General features: G+C 35.6%; 1 protein-coding gene across 2 annotated transcripts in view; it reads left to right on the plus strand.

Annotated features, from left to right (window-relative positions):
* Positions 1–14,375, plus strand: part of ap2b1 (adaptor related protein complex 2 subunit beta 1) — a 49,783-nt gene extending 35,408 nt beyond the window's left edge. For both annotated transcript variants that reach the window (XM_051109475.1, XM_051109476.1), the window contains exons 21-22: positions 4,355–4,509; positions 13,062–14,375. In XM_051109475.1, coding sequence (XP_050965432.1) covers positions 4,355–4,509; positions 13,062–13,136 — 230 coding nt within the window. In that variant the 3' untranslated portion in view covers positions 13,137–14,375. The remainder of the gene's footprint in view (positions 1–4,354; positions 4,510–13,061) is intronic.
* The last annotated feature ends 3,718 nt before the right edge of the window (positions 14,376–18,093 follow it).

Raw genomic sequence — 18,093 nt, forward strand, 5'->3', positions numbered from 1 at the left:
AACCTCATTGATATGCTGCAGAATTGCTGCCTGTACACAAAGAATTACACCCCTACAAAGATGTGTAGGACTTAGAGGGATAGTTGACCCAAAAATTCTGTCATTAATTACTCATCCTCATGTCATTCCAAACCCGTTTTTGTTTATCTTCGGAACAGAATTTAAGATATTTTTGATGAAATCTGTGAGCTTTCCGACCCTGCATAGACAGCAACACAACTGACATGTTCAAGGGCCAGAAAGGAATTAAGGACATTGTAACATGGGTCATCGGATTCAAAGTTCACTTTTACATGTTGTTTCAACATATATGTGTGTTGGCAGTGTGTGTACACATATACTCTATAATGACAAAAATCCATCATGTGGTTTTTAATTAATCTGTAAAAATAAATTCCCCTTTTTCAAATCAACCCATTTAGCTTCTTGTTTGTGGGATGTCACACCGACAGAGGCCACTCCCAGATAGTTTGATTGACACTGGCGTCTTACCTTAGACCCTGAATGTGCTGTTACAGTCCGATCGCCATTGTTTCGATGCCGGAGCAGGGACGTAGACAATAATGGCTCCTAAGCGATTGAGATGTTGTGTTGTTTGATGTAATAATGAACATAGTGGTCGTCATTTACTCCCGACATCTGAGCCGCTGAAGATGCAGTGGATTACGTTTGTTTGTGAAGGGAATGCACCTCCCGATCTACATATATCTGTCTATGTTTGTGCGAATCATTCATGATCCAGCTTCACTTACAGCAGAAGTGAGTATAAGGGTTTTTTTTAATGAATATTTGCATTTGCCTTTCCTTATAACGTGGTAGTTAGGAAGTTTAGCGGCTAAACGTGGCTAAATGCGGCTAAAGTAAACCGAGCACGGCTGGTCACTCCACAAAAGAGGGGGCGGGGTGAGCAGAGCTCATTTGCATTTAAAGGAACATGCAACTGAATGGGCTGATTTCTGCAGAGCTGATTTTGACAAGGTAAAAAGGGTGTTTTTTACGCTACCATTGAGGAGTTTTAACCACAGTTTGTTATAGACTTTTTATTAAGACCCTAAAGAATCATATCAACTTGTGGAAAATGGGCATCCGATGACCCCTTTAAAACAGTCCATCAGTGGTTCAACCACAATTTTATGAAGCTACGAGAATACTTTTTGTGTGCAAAGATAACAAAAATAGCAGCTTTATTCAACAATTTCTTTTCTTCTATGTAAGTCTTCATGACTTGCATTCACAAAGGTACCATGATGCATCTGTGTGCATTTCCTGCATTTGTACAAGGCGCAGCGCATCCGGACTGTACGTCTGAACACCGGTTCTTGTGAAAGCAACACCACACTTATGCGTCGTGGTACTCTTGTGAACTTTAACCCTTTAAACTGTCCAGACATTTGATGTCAATAAGATTTTTTTGACATTTTGGAAAGAAGCTTCTTATCTTCATCAACACTGCATTTATTTGATCACAAATACAGTAAAAACAGTAATATTGTGAAATATTATTACAATTTAAAATAACTGTTTTTTTTTTTTTTTTAATATGTTTAAAATGTAATTTATTCCTGTGATGACAAAGCTATTTTCAGCAGTCACTACAGTCTGCAGTGTCACATGATGCATGAGAAAATCATTCTAATATGCTGATTTGGTGCTCAATAAACATTAATTATTATTATATTATTATATTATTATTATCAATGTTGAAAACAGTTTTGCTGCTTAATATTATATAATATTTGATGAATAAAAAGCACAACATTTATTGAAATCAATAATAACTGTCTTCTGAAGTGAATTGATGCGTTTATGTAAGAAAAATACCCATATTTAAAACTTGATGAACGATAATGTCTAGCTTCCCTTAACTATTGTACAAACATTCACAAGAGAGTGGCGTTCCAGAGGATGTTGTAGGACGTAGGCATAGCATAAGCTCCAGTACGAATATGCTAGTCTCGTGAGAACCAAGTTCTGCTTACAACAAAGGAAAACCAGTCTGCTTATGGCTTATCAAAATCCTCTGACATTTTTCTTTACAAATCTTCATTTTGCACTTCATTTATGACAGGTATTTTTTTGCTCTTTCCATTGAGCTTCCACTTTTGTCACTTCTGCATTCGTCAGTTAAATATGGATATTTTTCGTACTCAAATGCATCGATTTACTTCAGAAGGCCTTTAAAAATCCCCTTTTTATGATGGATAAATGCACATTATTGGATTTCAAAAACTCAACACCCATTCACTGCCATTATAAAGCTTGGAAGAGCCTAGACATTTTTGAATATAACTCTGATTGTATTTGCCTGGAAGAAGAAAGTCATATACACCAAGGATGACTTGAGGATGAGTAAATCATGGAGTAATTTAAATTTTTGGGTAAACTATCTCTTCCACTTCCCGAACAAAAATTGACAGATAATGTACTCACCCCTTGTCATCCAAGATGTTTATGTCTTTCTTTCTTCAGTCGTAAAGAAATTATGTTTTTTGAGGAAAACATTTCAGCATTTTTCTCCATATGATGGACTGATGTGGTGCCCCGAGTTTGAACTTCCAAAATGCAGTTTAAATGCGGCTTCAGATGATCCCAAATGCGGTTGTAAATGATCCCAGCTGAGGAAGAAGGGTCTTATCTAGCGAAACTATTGGTTATTTTCATGAAAATTATACCATTTCTATACTTTTTAATGTCAAATGCTCAACCTGTCTTACTCTGCCTGGACTGTTTTTTTCCAGTTCATGACAGTTAGTTCTCCCTCAACTTCAAAATCGTCCTATATCTCTGTTAAGGGTTTTGATCTTTTTTGTTCACTTTGCAAAGACTGGGTCGGTCTTAAACCAGAATACAGGGAAAGCAAGACAAGACGAGCGTTTGAGATTAAAAAGTATTTAAATAGTATTTTTTTTATGAAAATAACAGATCGTTTTGCGAGATAAGACCCTTCTTCCTCTATTATATGGAGAAAAATCCTGAAATGTTTTCCTCAAAAAACATAATTTCTTTACGGTTGAAGAAAGACAGACATGAACATCTTGGATGACAAGGGGGTGAATTCATTATCTGTACATTTTTGTTCTGGAAGTGGACTTCTCCTTTAACAGGCCTACATTACATTCACAAATTGTTAGCAAAAACTGAGAGGATTGTTCTTGCTGCAATATGTGACAGCGAATGATCTTTTATGCATAGAGTACACTCATATTTAGTGGTGCTTACTAAGTATCACTATAACTCTTCTTCATATTTTGGTTAAGGATTTGTTGAAATCCCTAACCCAGAGTAATAAACATTAGTGTATAACTCACTACAGACGTGAATGATACCTCAAATCATGCGGGTGTTGAGGAGAAATGTGCCATTACTTTTTATTTCTAAGTGGTTAGATCTGCAATGGTCACCTGGGAGGTGATAAAACAAGTGAAAACATCCTATAATTGACCAAAATGTCATAGAGATTCAGGTGGACTCTTCAGCAGCCGTTTACCAACTGCATAGCAATGCCTTGGCAGCCACCCACAAAACCCTTGCATTGTGGTGGTATGTTTCGCATTTTCTTTAGGAAATTACTATTAATATTGCACTGTGTCCCTCCTCATCTGCCTCTCTCTCCTGTCATGAGCAGCTCAGTGCTGTGTGCTATGTATTGTGAAGGCAGACTCGCAGGATTGACAGCAGTAGTGTGAACTGGAGTGAGTCACAGCACGCTCCACATGTTTCTAACACCAGCTGTCATCACCTGATTCTGTGGCTTATATAACGCAGACTGACTGCCACCGTCCTTGGACCTCCCTCTCTCTGTATATAAATGTTTTCCATCTTCTTTGTCCATCACCCTTATGGCTTTTTATTTCCCCAGTCCCTCTTTCTCTCTCTTCGAACACTTGATTGTGTTTTATTGTGCCCCTTTACTCGTTTGCGCCCGTGCTTGTGTCTTTCAGCGCATGTCTATCTCTTGCCAGGGGTTTCATCATTCCCTCTTTCTCGTTCCATCCTGTCCAGTGCTCCCAGAATGCAATGATACGGCTCAGGAGTGATTTATTCCAGAACAGCATCTCTCAGGAGTTTCATAGTATGATGTATCTTCGGTTGTGCTAATGCTAATACTGTATTTCTTTGCCAACCATCTGAAGAAACTGGCAGAAATGCATCCATTCCACGTGTCTTCAAACAGGTTTTTAACCATGTGTTATAGACCCTTCATGTTACAATAGGAAATACTTACCGTAACAAGTGCTTATTAGATCATTGGGTTTTAAAAAGGATGAACTGTAGATTTTCATCTGATAACTGTAGTCTAGTGAGACTTCTGTGAATATCTTGTTGGGTAACCATGTGTCTGTTGTATTGGCAGATACGGTGTCAGGCAAACTGCAGAACAACAACGTCTACACCATCGCCAAGAGGAACGTCGAAGGCCAGGACATGCTGTATCAGTCGCTCAAACTTACCAATGGGATCTGGATCCTCGCCGAACTCCGCATACAACCTGGCAATCCCAATTACACGGTAATCACTCACAGCGCAAACATTCACCAATTGTGTATTCGAACAAAGTCCTCGTCGAGGAACGCATGCCAATTTGACGCGAAAGAGCAAAACAAATCGTGTCCCTTGACAAGCAAAATGCTTTTGGCATAGAGCGTATTCAAGGACATCCTTCATCCCTGCGGTTGACAGAATACTATATTAACATAAAACCTGGTATATTTTTATCTCTGCTTTTTGGTGCACCAATCCACTCCAAGGTTTCAGCACGTCATTATATAATTCAGTGCTCTGGAGTTCAGGCTTTTAAAACAAGATAAATTTATGACCCTGAAAGCCGTGTTTTCTGCTTGACTTGCTTGCCTAACGTATTAAATGAACAGGAAGGTCAAGAGCAGTGTGAAGCATTCAGAAAAGGCTTGTCGCGCTACAGGTGGAGTATTGATCCCCTGATTTGTAGCTCATGGAGCCCCGGTGCCCTTTGATTCTGTCGTATCAAATAATTATTTGTGTCAGTGCTATTTGACGTTCCTGAATTATTTTTACAAACAGCGATGTGCATGACATGCACATGTGATGTTACATAAGCAAATCTCAATAAGTGGCAGCACTCTCCTCTGTGGTTTTGTATTGAGGTTTAATGAACTACACAACCAGTGTAAGGTTTTTAAGGTTTTTTAACGAATTTTCTTCTGCTCACCAAGACTTTATTTGATCCAAAATACTGAAAAAGCAGTAATATTGTGAAGTATTTTTACTATTTAAAACAACTGCTTTCTTTTTGAATATATTTTAAAATATAATTTATTCATGTGATCAAAGCTACATTTTCAGCATCATTACTCCAGTCTTTAGTGTCACATGGTCCTTCAGAAATCATTCTGCTGATGCTGGTTTGCTGTTCAAGAAACATTTTTTATTGTTATTATTATCAATATTTAAAACAGTTGAGTACATTTTTTTTCAGGATTCTTTGATGAATAGAAAGATCCAAATATCCGCATTTATCGGAAATAAAAAGCTTTTGTAACATTTATACACAAAAGCTTAAAATCAGTTCATAATAAATTATTACTTTTATTTAGCATGGATGTTTTAAACTGATCAAAAGACAATTTTATAATGTTACAAAAGATTTCTATTTCAGATCAATTCTTTCTATTCATCAACGAAACCTGAAAAAAAAATTCTACTCAGCTGTTTTCAACATAATAAATGTTTTTTGAGCAGCAATTCAGAATATTAGAACGATTTCTGAAGGAGCATGTGATGCTAAAAAATCAGCTTTGAAATCAGGAATAATTTTAAAATATATTCAAACAGAAAACATTATTTTAAATAGTAAAAATATTTCAAAATTGTACTGTTTTTGCTGTACTTTGGATCAAATAAATGCAGACTTGGTGAGCAGAAGAGACTTCTTTTAAAAACATTAAAAATCTCACTGGTCAAAAACTTTTGACTGGTAGTGCCCATCAATTCTATTTTTTTTTTTGTTTATTTCAGAGTGTGGCAAAGTGATTCAGCAGTTTATTCACTAACTAGTAATTTGTTTAACTGATTCAAAGACCTTTGAGTGAATCTGTGAAAGAACCACTTGTGATTCAGACAACACTAGTTTTGTGCAGCCAATAAGAACAACCCATTAGAAATCATTTATTGTCTTTATTAATACAGAGATATACTGATAATACTGTGGTATCCCAGTCTTTTCTCTTACATTCAGCTAATAGTGACCACAGACTTGTAGCTTGGATATAATGTAATTTTATTTTTGTGACAAGTACAGGGGATGATGATGATGATATTAAAAATAAGAGGTTTTATTTGTTAACATTAGTTAAAGGGATAGGTCACCCAAAAATGAAAATTACCTCATGATTTACTCACCCTCTAGACATTCTAGATGTATATAACTTTCTTCTTTTGGACGTATACAGCAGGAGTTTATATTAAAATGTCCTTGTTCTTCCAAGCTTTATAATGTCAGTAAATGGCTGTTGAGATTTTGAAGCAAAATAAAGTGCATCCATCCATCATAAAAAGTTCTCCACACCACACGGCTCTGGAAGGTTAATAAAGGCCTTCAGAAGTGAATCGATGCATTTATGTAAGAAAAATATGCATATTTGAAATTTTATAAACCGTAATCTCTAGCTTACGCTAACTGTCGCATGCACGTTCACGAGAGAGTGGCGTTCCAGCAGATGCCATAGGATGTAGGCGTAGCGTAAGCTCCGGTGAAAATACGCTTGTCTCGCAAGAACTAGGTTTTGTTTACAGCAAAGGAAAACCAGTGTTCTCTTGGCTTATATCAAACCCATTCACTGTCATTATAAAGCTTGGAAGAGCCAGGACATTTTAATATAACTCTTGATTGTATTTGTCAGAAAGAAAAAAGTCATATACACCTAGGATGGCTTGGAGTAAATAAAAAAATTACATTATGTTGAAACCGTTTTTTGTTTTTAGTCCCTTTAAGTGCAGGAACATATAAACATGTCATATTATATAATTCACATCAGCCTATGAGCAGCAGCGACTCTCAGTGTGAATAAACCTCTCATCAGGTATCAAATCTGGTTGCATTTTTTAAATTGAGATGCCGAGTATGGAAATAAGTGCTTATCATCCGTTCGAGGTCTGTACTTACGTGTTTTATAATTCATGTGGAGCCAAACAGCAGCGCTCGGCTCAACGCTCTGCCTGCTGAATTGAAATCTCTTTTGCTCGGTGAGGCACAGAACACAGGTTGAACACCTGCAGTGAACCTTTCCTTGGCAACAGCATGACACTGGAGATTGATAAGCTCCAGCTGCACATTTGACAGTGGTTTATAATCATATGAGTGAGGGCGAGACAAATTACAGCATCATATTCAACAGTTTTAATGCTTGTTCATCTAACACAAAGCACTTGGATAAAATTGGCTTTATGACAAGCCAGACAGAAAATCCCTCTTCAGATCTTCGCTGCTAAGCATGTAGTGATGTGTAAATGGGTGTTTGTGTAAGAGAGAGTGTGTACACAGCAGATGGCTAGTGTCTGAATCCTGAAAAATGCTGCCTTTGCAGGTAGTGAAGGCAAGGTTTGTTTCTTCTAGAACTTTTTAAGGAGTAAATATTTTATTATATTATATATATATATATATATATATAAAAATATATGCAGTTTAGTAATTGTTACAGTTAACAGTTATTATATATATAATTACTATTATTGTTATTGTTATTATTATTAAAATATAGAATTACATGTAAAATATATAAGTATATACAAATTTATATATAAAATACTACTGACAAAATGAGTCTACATCAAATTAAATTTACAAGTGTGATTTTGTATTTACATTACTTGCATTTTAGCTTTTTAAGTTTGAAATAACGTCTGTGAAAATAAAATGTCAAAATAATGAAATGTTTAATGAAACATAAAATAGCTTACTTTATTCTGACCTTTTTAAATATATAAAAGTGTTTATTATACTTTAAATGATTAAACAACTTTGGTTTGAAGGATAGTGCAAAGATTGGTAAAGATTAAATATTACAGTGAATTCATTTTTGGGGCTGCACAGTAATCCTTAAATAGAGTCTTTAAATGTCATTTAATAATTCTTGTTCTGAATATGCCTGACAGTTTGATCAGATTTTTTGGTGTGTAAACTGTTGTTACACTAAATGAGATTTATTTCTTCTGAAAGTTGAAGTGTAAGGCCTGGAAAACTGTTAAAAAAGCAATATTCCTGATGAGGTACTTGAAAAGTGCTTGAATTATTGAAAGACAGTGTATCTATCAGAATCAGAATCTATGAAATAAGTGTTTAATTTTCTCAGTAAGCACATTTTTCACGGAAAATTCACACAATTCAAAAAATGTCATACCCTTTTTACTTATTTCAGTTAATTCAGAAAACAATCAAGCTATGCAAGAAGTACTGATGCTGTCATGTAAACATGACTGAAGACGCAAAAAGAGGAACAGATGATCCAAGTCAATTGAGTCATTTACACTAGAATCACTCCGATTGATTCAAACTCATGACTTTGATCATTCATTTCAAGCGATTCACTAACAAAAAACCAGATCATTTTTTGCTTTAGATCAGAACTTCAGAACGTGGATCGCGAATCACTTGATTTAGATCGAAACTTCGGAATGGGTTTGTGAATCTTTTGCTTTAGATCAGAACTTTAAAGTGTGGAACGCGAATCATTTGATTTAGATCTGAACTTCAGAGCGGGTACACAAATCTTTTGCATTAGCAGGTTTGTGAATTTTTTTGCTTTAAATCGTAACTTCAGAGCATGGATTGTGAATCACTTGATTTAGATTGGAACTTTGGAGTGAGTTTGCAAATCTGTTGCTTTAGATCAGAACTTTAACGTGTGGAATGCGAATTGTTTGATTTAGATCAGAACTTTGTAGTGGGTTTGAGAATCATTTGTTTCAGATCATTTTGGAGTGATTTTGAGAATCTTTTTCTTTGTTTTTTCTTAAACAGTAGAAAACATCAAACCATTAAGGCAGTACAGTTATAAAAACAAAACAAAGAAAAAGGTATACATACAAATTCCAATCTCAAAAACCAATCTCAACTGACTGGCCAACAAGGCATCTGCCTTCAGTTTCAGCAGCCATTTCTGTTGGGAAGTTGGTGGTCAAATTAAGAGGCCTCTAAATAGATTAATCTGTTGATTAGCAATAGACCTTTCTTGATTATTCAGAAGGCATCTGTTCAGCCACCTCTGCCGAGCTTGATTGCCTGTGGCCCCCTGAGGCCAGGTCGGCTCAGTGCGATCAGAAACCCTACCTGATCCCAGACAATTGATTTTTAATGAGACTTCGGCTCTCAGTATTCCGACAGCAGCTGGCTCCGATCTGAACAGATGATAACTGGACTCCATCGAGCCAGCGCGGTTTAACCTAACAGCCGGTGATGGAGTGCTGTTGTCTGCCAAGAGCCGAGACCTCTGGAAACACATTCCTCAAGTAGAGGCATCCAATACAGGGCCTGCTGTATGTGGGATTATGTTCTTGGTGATCCGAGCAATCAGTTGGAGAAAAAGTCACTTAGATTTATCTTTGGTCGGTCTCAATATAGTGACATTTAAAGGGAGGCGCTCACTGACAGAAAGAGCCTAACTGACATATATGTATATAGGTAGACCCCCTCTTAGAGGATGTTTTTGTTTCGTTAGCTAAAAACAGAGAAATAAAGAAATACAATTTAGAGTCCAAAAGTCTGTGACTCACTTTCAGAATCTAATTTAAACCTGGAAATAACGTTTTAGGGTTTTGAAAAATTTAAACCAAGAAATGCTGGAAAATAAAATAAATAAGAAATATTCTGCACTGTTTCTGGACCACAAATCAAATAAGTGCATTACTGACATTCATCATGTGACTCTTTGTACAGACAGGCAGAGATTTTGGCTTCCACTGAAGCTCAAGATGTTCTTTGAATCATCTTAAAGAGATAGTTCACCCAAAAATGAATATTCTGTCATGAATTACTCACCCTCATGTCGTTCCAAACCCGTAAGACCTTCGTTCATCTTGAGAACACAAATTAAGACATTTTTGATGAAGTCCAAGAGCTTTCTGACCCTGCATAGACAGCAACACAACTACAACGTTCAAGGTAGTAAAAACATCAGTGTAACATGGTTCAGCCTTGATTTTATAAAGCTACAAGAATTATTTTTGTGCACGAACAAAAAAACAAAAATAACTTTATTTAACAATTACTTCTCTTCTTATTTTCATTTCTTTGCACACAAAAATATTTTAACGATGCGTTTACTACTTTTCTGGGCCATGAACGTGGTAGTTGCATTGCTGTCTATGCAGGGTCAGAAAGCTTTCGGATTTCATCAAAAATATCTTAATTTTCATTTTTAAGTGAACTACTGCTTTAAATAATTTTTAGCTTTGAGACAAACTTGTGGAGTTCATGCTACTGTCATTAAGATAAAAGGAGCAAATTCTGTAATTCAGACTACTCTGGTCCACTTCAGACTCAAATTAAGCTGATAATTAGTGATGAAAAATGACATATAATTTTTTACTATTCTTTTTTACTATTCTTGCCATTATAGATTATACATTCTCATGTTGTTAGTATTTCAGTCCTTGCAGTTCTGAACATCAGTGAATGTTCAGATTAACTCCACTTGACCTTAAAGGAGAAGTCCACTTACAGAACAAAGATTCACATATAATGTACTCACCCCCATTGTCATCCAAGATGTTCATGCATTTCTTTCTTCAGTCGTAACGAAATTGTGTTTTTTGAGGATAACATTTCAGGATTTTTCTCCATATAGTGGACTTCAATGGTGCCCCAAATTTGAACTTCCAAAATGTAGTTTAAATGCAGCTTTCCCAAACAATCCCAATTGCGGTTGTAAATGATCCCAGCCGAGAAAGAAGGTTTTTATCTAGCGATACGATCTGTTATTTTCATTAAAATAATACAATTGATATACTTTTTAATGCCAAACGCTCGTCTTGTCTTACTCTGCCTGAACTCTGTTTTTTTCCGGTTCATGACAGTTAGGGTATGTCGAAAAACTCCCATCTCATGTTCTCACTCAACTTCAAAATTGTCCTATATCACTGTTTTTGTTAAGGGTGTTTGATCTTCTTTGCATGTTCACTTTGCATAGACTGGGTCGGTACTTCTGCAGCGATGTAGGGTGCTTTTGAAATCATTTTTGAAGTTCAGGGAGAAAATACTGAGTTTTTTGACATATTGAGTTTTTTGAGTTTCTGAGTTTCTTCTTCCTCGGCTGGGATTGTTTACAACCACATTTGGGATCGTTTGAAGCCGCATTTAAACTAATTTTGGAAGTTCAAAATCAGGGCACCATATCAGTCCATTATATGGAGAAAAATCCTGAAATGTTTTCCTCAAAAAACATACTTTCTTTACGATTGAAAAAACAGACGTGAGCATCTTGAATGATAAGGGGGTGAATTAAATTATCTATACATTTTTGTTCTAGAAGTGGACTTCTTTAAGAATCACTAGTTTTGTATCACATATTTTTGACTCTGTGCACATTGTCTTTTAGTCTTAAAGGGAACATTGATTCTAACACTTCAGTTTTTAAATGGCTAGCATTTTACTTGTCTGTCTTCACTCAAGGCTGCTTGAAAAGGTAAAATACAGCTAAAACTCCAGTACAAGAAAAACCTCTTACAGCGTTCATAGCACGTATTATTGTGTTATTGCATATATGTAGCCCACCAATAGTGTTCATTTTGTTAGCCATTTTTAATTTACCTTTTAGTTATCATATTTAGTCAACCTGTTTAGTATCATATTGGGTGTTTTTGTTTAATCAAGTTTTAGTCGACTAAATGTCTGAGCATTTTAGTCTAGTTGTAGTCAATGAAAACTTTTCATCACATTTTTGTCATGCTGTATAATGGTTAAGTTGATTAAAAAATAGGTTTGCTCAATTATAATTGTAATAATTGTTGTCATTTGAGAAATTAGTTTTTACATTTCAGGTATTGCACTTTTACCAATAAACACAAATCATGTGGACTCAAACACTTGATCTATTTTACGTCATCTAGTGTATTGATTTATTATAGGCTATTTATTATATGAATTAAAAAATCAAAGACTTAGACATGCACTCTCTCTGTCTACTTTATAAAAAATATATGTATTTTAACAGTGACATCCCTAATATTAATTCTAACTACTCCAAATTGTAATGTTTCTCTATTGAAACAATAGTGGTTAAGTGCATTTATTCAGCAACCACAATCGCAAAACAAAATAGTCGATTGCAAAAATTAAGCAAAACCAGGCAAAAAATGTATCCTTTTAAAATAGATGCTCTGATTTGGGGATTTGAACTCTTGATATCTGGCAACCACACAAACGAAAGCTCGCATGTTAGAGCCATGTACAGCAATCCGCAATATTTTGTCTCTTTTTTGTAGTTTTTATTTTAAAATACATTTTAGTCTCGTCTTTTATCATCAACGATATTGCATGTTGATAATAATCAGTTATCGTTTATTGATCTTATTGTTGTCTCATCATCGTCTCGTTTTCAGTCACTGGGAAAAAAGCTCAACTAACATATTTCGTCATAGTTTTTGTTAGCGAAATCAGCACTACCCACCAGAGTGGTGGGTCATGACCCAAAAAGCTGCTCAGCTCAGTTCTGGTCAGAAACATGGACAACAGGGTAAAAAAAAGTGATAAATGCAAATAATAAAAAGTAAACAACCATACAATCACATATAGTTATGGTAGCAAAAAAGAAAAGAAAATGCTTCCAATATCTGTTGTTGTTGTTGGCATTACAGGCTGTATTTCCAATCAAACTCTACAATATTATGGTGCAGCGTTATGTCATTTGGTACAAAATATGTCCCAGGCATATTTTATTTGTAATATTACTAAATGTCAATGTTTGATTATGAGGACATTTTTATAAAATGAAACTTTCTCATTTGTATGACTTTGCACCCGAACATTTTTATTACAGCACTCCGCGTTTAATTTCAAGTTACTTATTGCTTTTTTCTTTCTGTTTCAGCTCTCTCTGAAATGCAGGGCTCCAGAGGTGTCTCAGTATGTGTACCAGATGTACGACGCCATTCTGAAGAATTGAACGTCTCTATCTCTGTCCTTTCCCCCCCTCCACATATATGTCTCCAGAATCCAGCTCTTCATGTTTTCTGCCATTGTTTTAAATCCATCTATAGGTACCAGTTTACTGTAAGAATCATGTTCTGTTCTGGCCAAATGTCTTGATGTTGTTGTTAAAGTGTTGAAGGGAATTTTGGAACACAGCTGCAGTGTGATTATATATTTTTTTAATTGTTTAAATGCTTTGTCAGTACTTCACCTTCACATGCCCTGTATTTGGCCATATGCAAAGAAGGAAAAAAAGTGTACGAGTTGAATCTATAAACAGCATTGAGGGAATGTAACGAAGCAAGTGTCTGGCATACAGAAACTCTTTTTTTTTTTTTTTTAATGGTAACCACTATAGTTATCTAAAATGAGACCATTTTTGGCATTACTGCGTTTGTTTCATTCTCCAATATGCTGCAATGTTGCTTCATGCAATTGTACAACGTGCCAGCTATCTCATATTAGCCTTGCATGCTTTGACCAACATGAAAACGCCACATTCCTTTTAATGTTTTGTGTAACTTGTTCATCTTAATCGCCGTATGAACGTGCAGACACTCCATCAATGTCTTACATTGTTTGATTTGCTATGAATCAACTTAATGTGATAAGACTCAAACATGTTTTCTATCGATCTTGTATAAGTGGGTCATCTGATATTCATTCCCAGACTGAATCCATCCATATGTGATATATTGTGCTTGTGAAAGTAGGTTTTGTGAGGTCTCTTTGGAGTGTTAGAAATATCTGTTCAGCATTAGTGTACCTCGCTCAGCTTTGGTTTAAAACTAATACACTAACATAGAGATGCAATAAAAAATTCATCAACTTCGACTCAGCGATACAAGGATGGATCACTTTCGGACTTTTGAGTAGAGTATGTTTCTTTCCCTGAAACCTAACTAGTCTTCATGGTGGTGCTGGTGACTAAATGTGAACTTTTTTCGTTGCCATAGTTGCTAATGTGCCTGTGAACCTGCATGTAAGCAGCGTCCAATAAACATCTGCCAGTAGAATGCTTGTGTAAGAAGGTGAAATATTAATAAGTAACCCTTAAATGTGCAAATGTGAGTTTAAATCATTTATATTGCCAGTGTGATCACAGTACATCTCAATACTGAAATGTGACATAAATTCAACAAAATGTCTGACCAAATTTCTCCAGATTTATTTTACGGATTCAAAATAAAGTCAGCATTGTTGACATCCCAAACATTCACTCTCATTATGTTTGTCACTATGTAATTCATGTGGATTTTTCAGGTTATAATAACAATAGTTATATATATAAATAGTTGAATGAGTCTTCTGAGTATACGATGTCATGTTCAGTGAGATCAGCTCTGCGCTGGAGGTGACGCAGGCGTGTCGTAATCACTCGGGTCTGCAAGAGAGCCCGAACTGAATACTGAACAGCTCTTATGGCACATGCACAGTGATGAGACTGAGGAGGGCATTCAAGGTTCATTCTTGAGATGCGCTTGAAACATTTTAAAATGGTTCGTCTACATACTTGCGCGTCATGCAGGCGTCTTTGCACTTTACACATCAAGTCTCTGTATTTTTTTTCCCAGCTACTCAAAAGGGTGAAGTGTGTAAACATGTCTTAAGACTCCTCCATTACGTTACATTTCATTGTGCTTGCTTCTAAGTGATTCTCAAGTGAAGTCCTCAGCAAACTTTCAAGGGTGCTGCAAAATGACTTAAATGGCTATTATTTTTAAAAACTCATACTGTTCATTTTATAAACTGGTTCCTATGGTCAAGGACAACCTGGAATTAAAAAACTGATTTCTGGACCTAAAATATGAAACATCAAAATAAACCTGAAGAAGTAATGAAAATTTCTTTAATATTGACTTCGATACGATACCTGATGAAAATATCACGATACTACTACTGTGAAAAAAACAGAACAACAGGAAAAGTAAAAAAAGCAGGGTATCGCAATACTTTTAAAATACTGGTATATCGTGCAACGCTAATATGTATGAATGTGATTATTGTATGCAAAAACCTTAATGGAGCCTTTGAATATTGTTTTGAACAATTGAGAGCCTCCTTATTATTTTTATGTATTTATTTTAGGGCTGTCACTAACAATTATTTTGTTAATAGTGTCGATTATTCTGACGATTAATTGAGTAATCTGATAATTACTAAAGCAAGTAATCATAGAGTTTTATTGAACAATTGTTAACATACATAATGTATTATAGATCTAATGTACATTACGCATTATATCAAATGACTGCAGAGGGCGCCAATGGCCTAAGGGGCCATTCACACAGAATGCGTTTTTCAATTCCAATGCGCTACTTTTCCATTGCTTTCCTATGTAAACGCGCTTGACGGACGTGCATGATCGTTACGCCTGCCTCTTGCGTCTTTTGCAGCGCCTCTTACATGAACGCTGTGTTAAGACGACGTATCAAGTTAAAAGAATTACACTTTGTACACGCAGCGATGCTCATCAATGTCAGTTCCAAAGCAGTGGACCAATCAGAAAAATTCGGAGGCGGGGCTAGCATTGCGAGCTTTGTTTACAGTAGCAAGTTGGCATGACAACGTTTTATTTGACGCCAACATGGCGGAGGAGGTGCTCATAGTGGCTGTGTTCAGACACCCTGAATTATATATCTTTTCTTCAAACGATTATCACATAATGTTATTGTTCCTTATAAAAATATCCCAGAAATATCTCTGTCACTGAATATTGTTGTTATTGCATCACGTCTCAAAAGCGCATCTCGACACCCTCACGTTTTACGCTGTGCTTTTTTTTTTTTAAAGCCATTACTGAGTGCTGTGTCTTGCATTTTTAGACTGTGAATGGCCCCTAGCGATTGTTTTTACACTTTACTGCTACAATCTAATCCATGTTTAATATTGACTCAACAACATTTAATTCAAATGTCCACTTAATCTTTAATATGTGGCCATTTCTTTATGATAGAAAAGCTACAGCCACTGTAATTTCTAGATTATGTGGACATCAAAACATGTAAACTCAGAGCGAAGGTTTAAACTGTTATTTTGATATCGCGATTAATGCGCCATCAATCGGCCATATTGGCGGCACTGAACATGAACAAAGCCACTGAACCGGAAAGACACTCATATATTTTGCTAGTTATTGCTGCTGAAAATGGTCTATTATTGTCGCGTTTTGGGCTGTACCAATCGGTCGGACTGGAAAAAACATTTGGAGTGCTATAGACTGTCAAAAGTTATAACAAATCAAGAAGTGCAAAAAACTGAGGAACTAAAGGCATTTGTGGTTGGCCAATCTGAACCAGGATTTCCAGGATGGCAAGAATCTTGACAACATTCATGTTTGTTCTTATAATTTTCAGGCAGGTAGGTGAAATATTAGGCTAATATCTTCTAATATACTGTTCATAGAGGTTCTCAGAGACTTTTCTTGAGTAAAAAATCTTAAAAAATGAAATACATGTATTACATGTATGTCTTTTCTTCTCCATCGTTTTTTCTCACCATGCTGACCCAACGAGCATTTCTCTGTCCTATGGTCATGCCTTAACTTTGCAAATTCTAGTATTGCATTAGTATTGCATCCTTCTCTTGGGCATTTAATAATTTTTGACTTTTCAGTCTGGGTTAAATCTCTTTTTTTATTTATAAGTAAAAGGCAATGTGCCTAATAATTATGCACACCTGAATATAAGGAGTTTTTCACCTCCAGCCTTCATGGACAATTATATATCATGTATAAATGATTAAAATTAATAGTAGTTATTAAGATTGATGTGGTTTGGAATTGGTAAAATGTGCTTGGAAAAAAAAAATATGACCGGAATTTCAACGTGCCTAATAATTATGCATGCAGTGTAGTTTGTCAAAATATTGCATTTCCATGGTTTAAACAGCTTAAATTAGCAGAACAGTGTATTCAGTAGTATGTTAACCGTGCTATCCATGCTATTGTTCACATCCGAGTATCACTGATATGGCCGCACATCCGGGTAACTAACCAAATCGTGACACAAGTATATTATTACGCTTGTAGATGGTGGCAAATTTAACCTAATTTGTATTATAGGTGAATCACTGCATTATTCACTCAAATGATTCTTTAAAAAATACTGATTCATAAAGGAGCAAAACAAAGCAACTAGCTGTTTCCAAATGATTGTTCAGTTAGAGTAGGCACTGTCAGGGTTCATATTTAACATAAATGATCCAGAGAGCATTATTTTCAGCTTTATATTTGTTATATAGTAGTCATCTTTAAGTATTTTTATTTTCTCAGGTTTTTTTCATTGAAGTGACAACATACAGAGTCCCTAAAAACAACAACAACAACAAAAAAAAGACTTTCACATGCACACAAGAAACTTTTTGGTGCCCTCGTGAAACTATTCAACATGCGCATGGGAATTTTTTGCATCATTATGCAATTTCTAGTTTTATATAACCTATTTCCATTATGCATTATTATGAATAAAAGAAACATGGACGTACATGAATGAACAGAGATCTACATGCTTAAAATTTGGCTTTTCTTATTGTATGACCTCTAATATCAAGGCATAATGTCCAATTTAACACATCTGTGGCAGCGCAGAAACCATGACAAAAAATGGGCTGATGGCATAAAATTTGCCAAGCTCGAGGGTCTATAAATAGACTGGTACTGTAAAAAGTGTTTAAAATTTGGCTTTCATTAGGGCAGTATGCAATATTTCAAGGCCTTAGGTCTCTTCAACGCATACTTTGTGAAGGCCAAGAAACCACACCACGAAATGGGCTGATGGCACAATAGGTTTGTTCTATATGCTAAATTTAATGGTTTCTCGTGTGCACATAAAAGTCTGTGTATTTTTTATTTTTGCAAAGATCCTTTGTGATGTGGTGCTAAGAATACTGTGAGAACAAACCTAAAATGCTTATAACCTGCATAATCAGAA

Source organism: Labeo rohita, chromosome 5 (genome assembly GCF_022985175.1).
Source record: "Labeo rohita strain BAU-BD-2019 chromosome 5, IGBB_LRoh.1.0, whole genome shotgun sequence".
Lineage (NCBI taxonomy): Eukaryota > Metazoa > Chordata > Actinopteri > Cypriniformes > Cyprinidae > Labeo > Labeo rohita.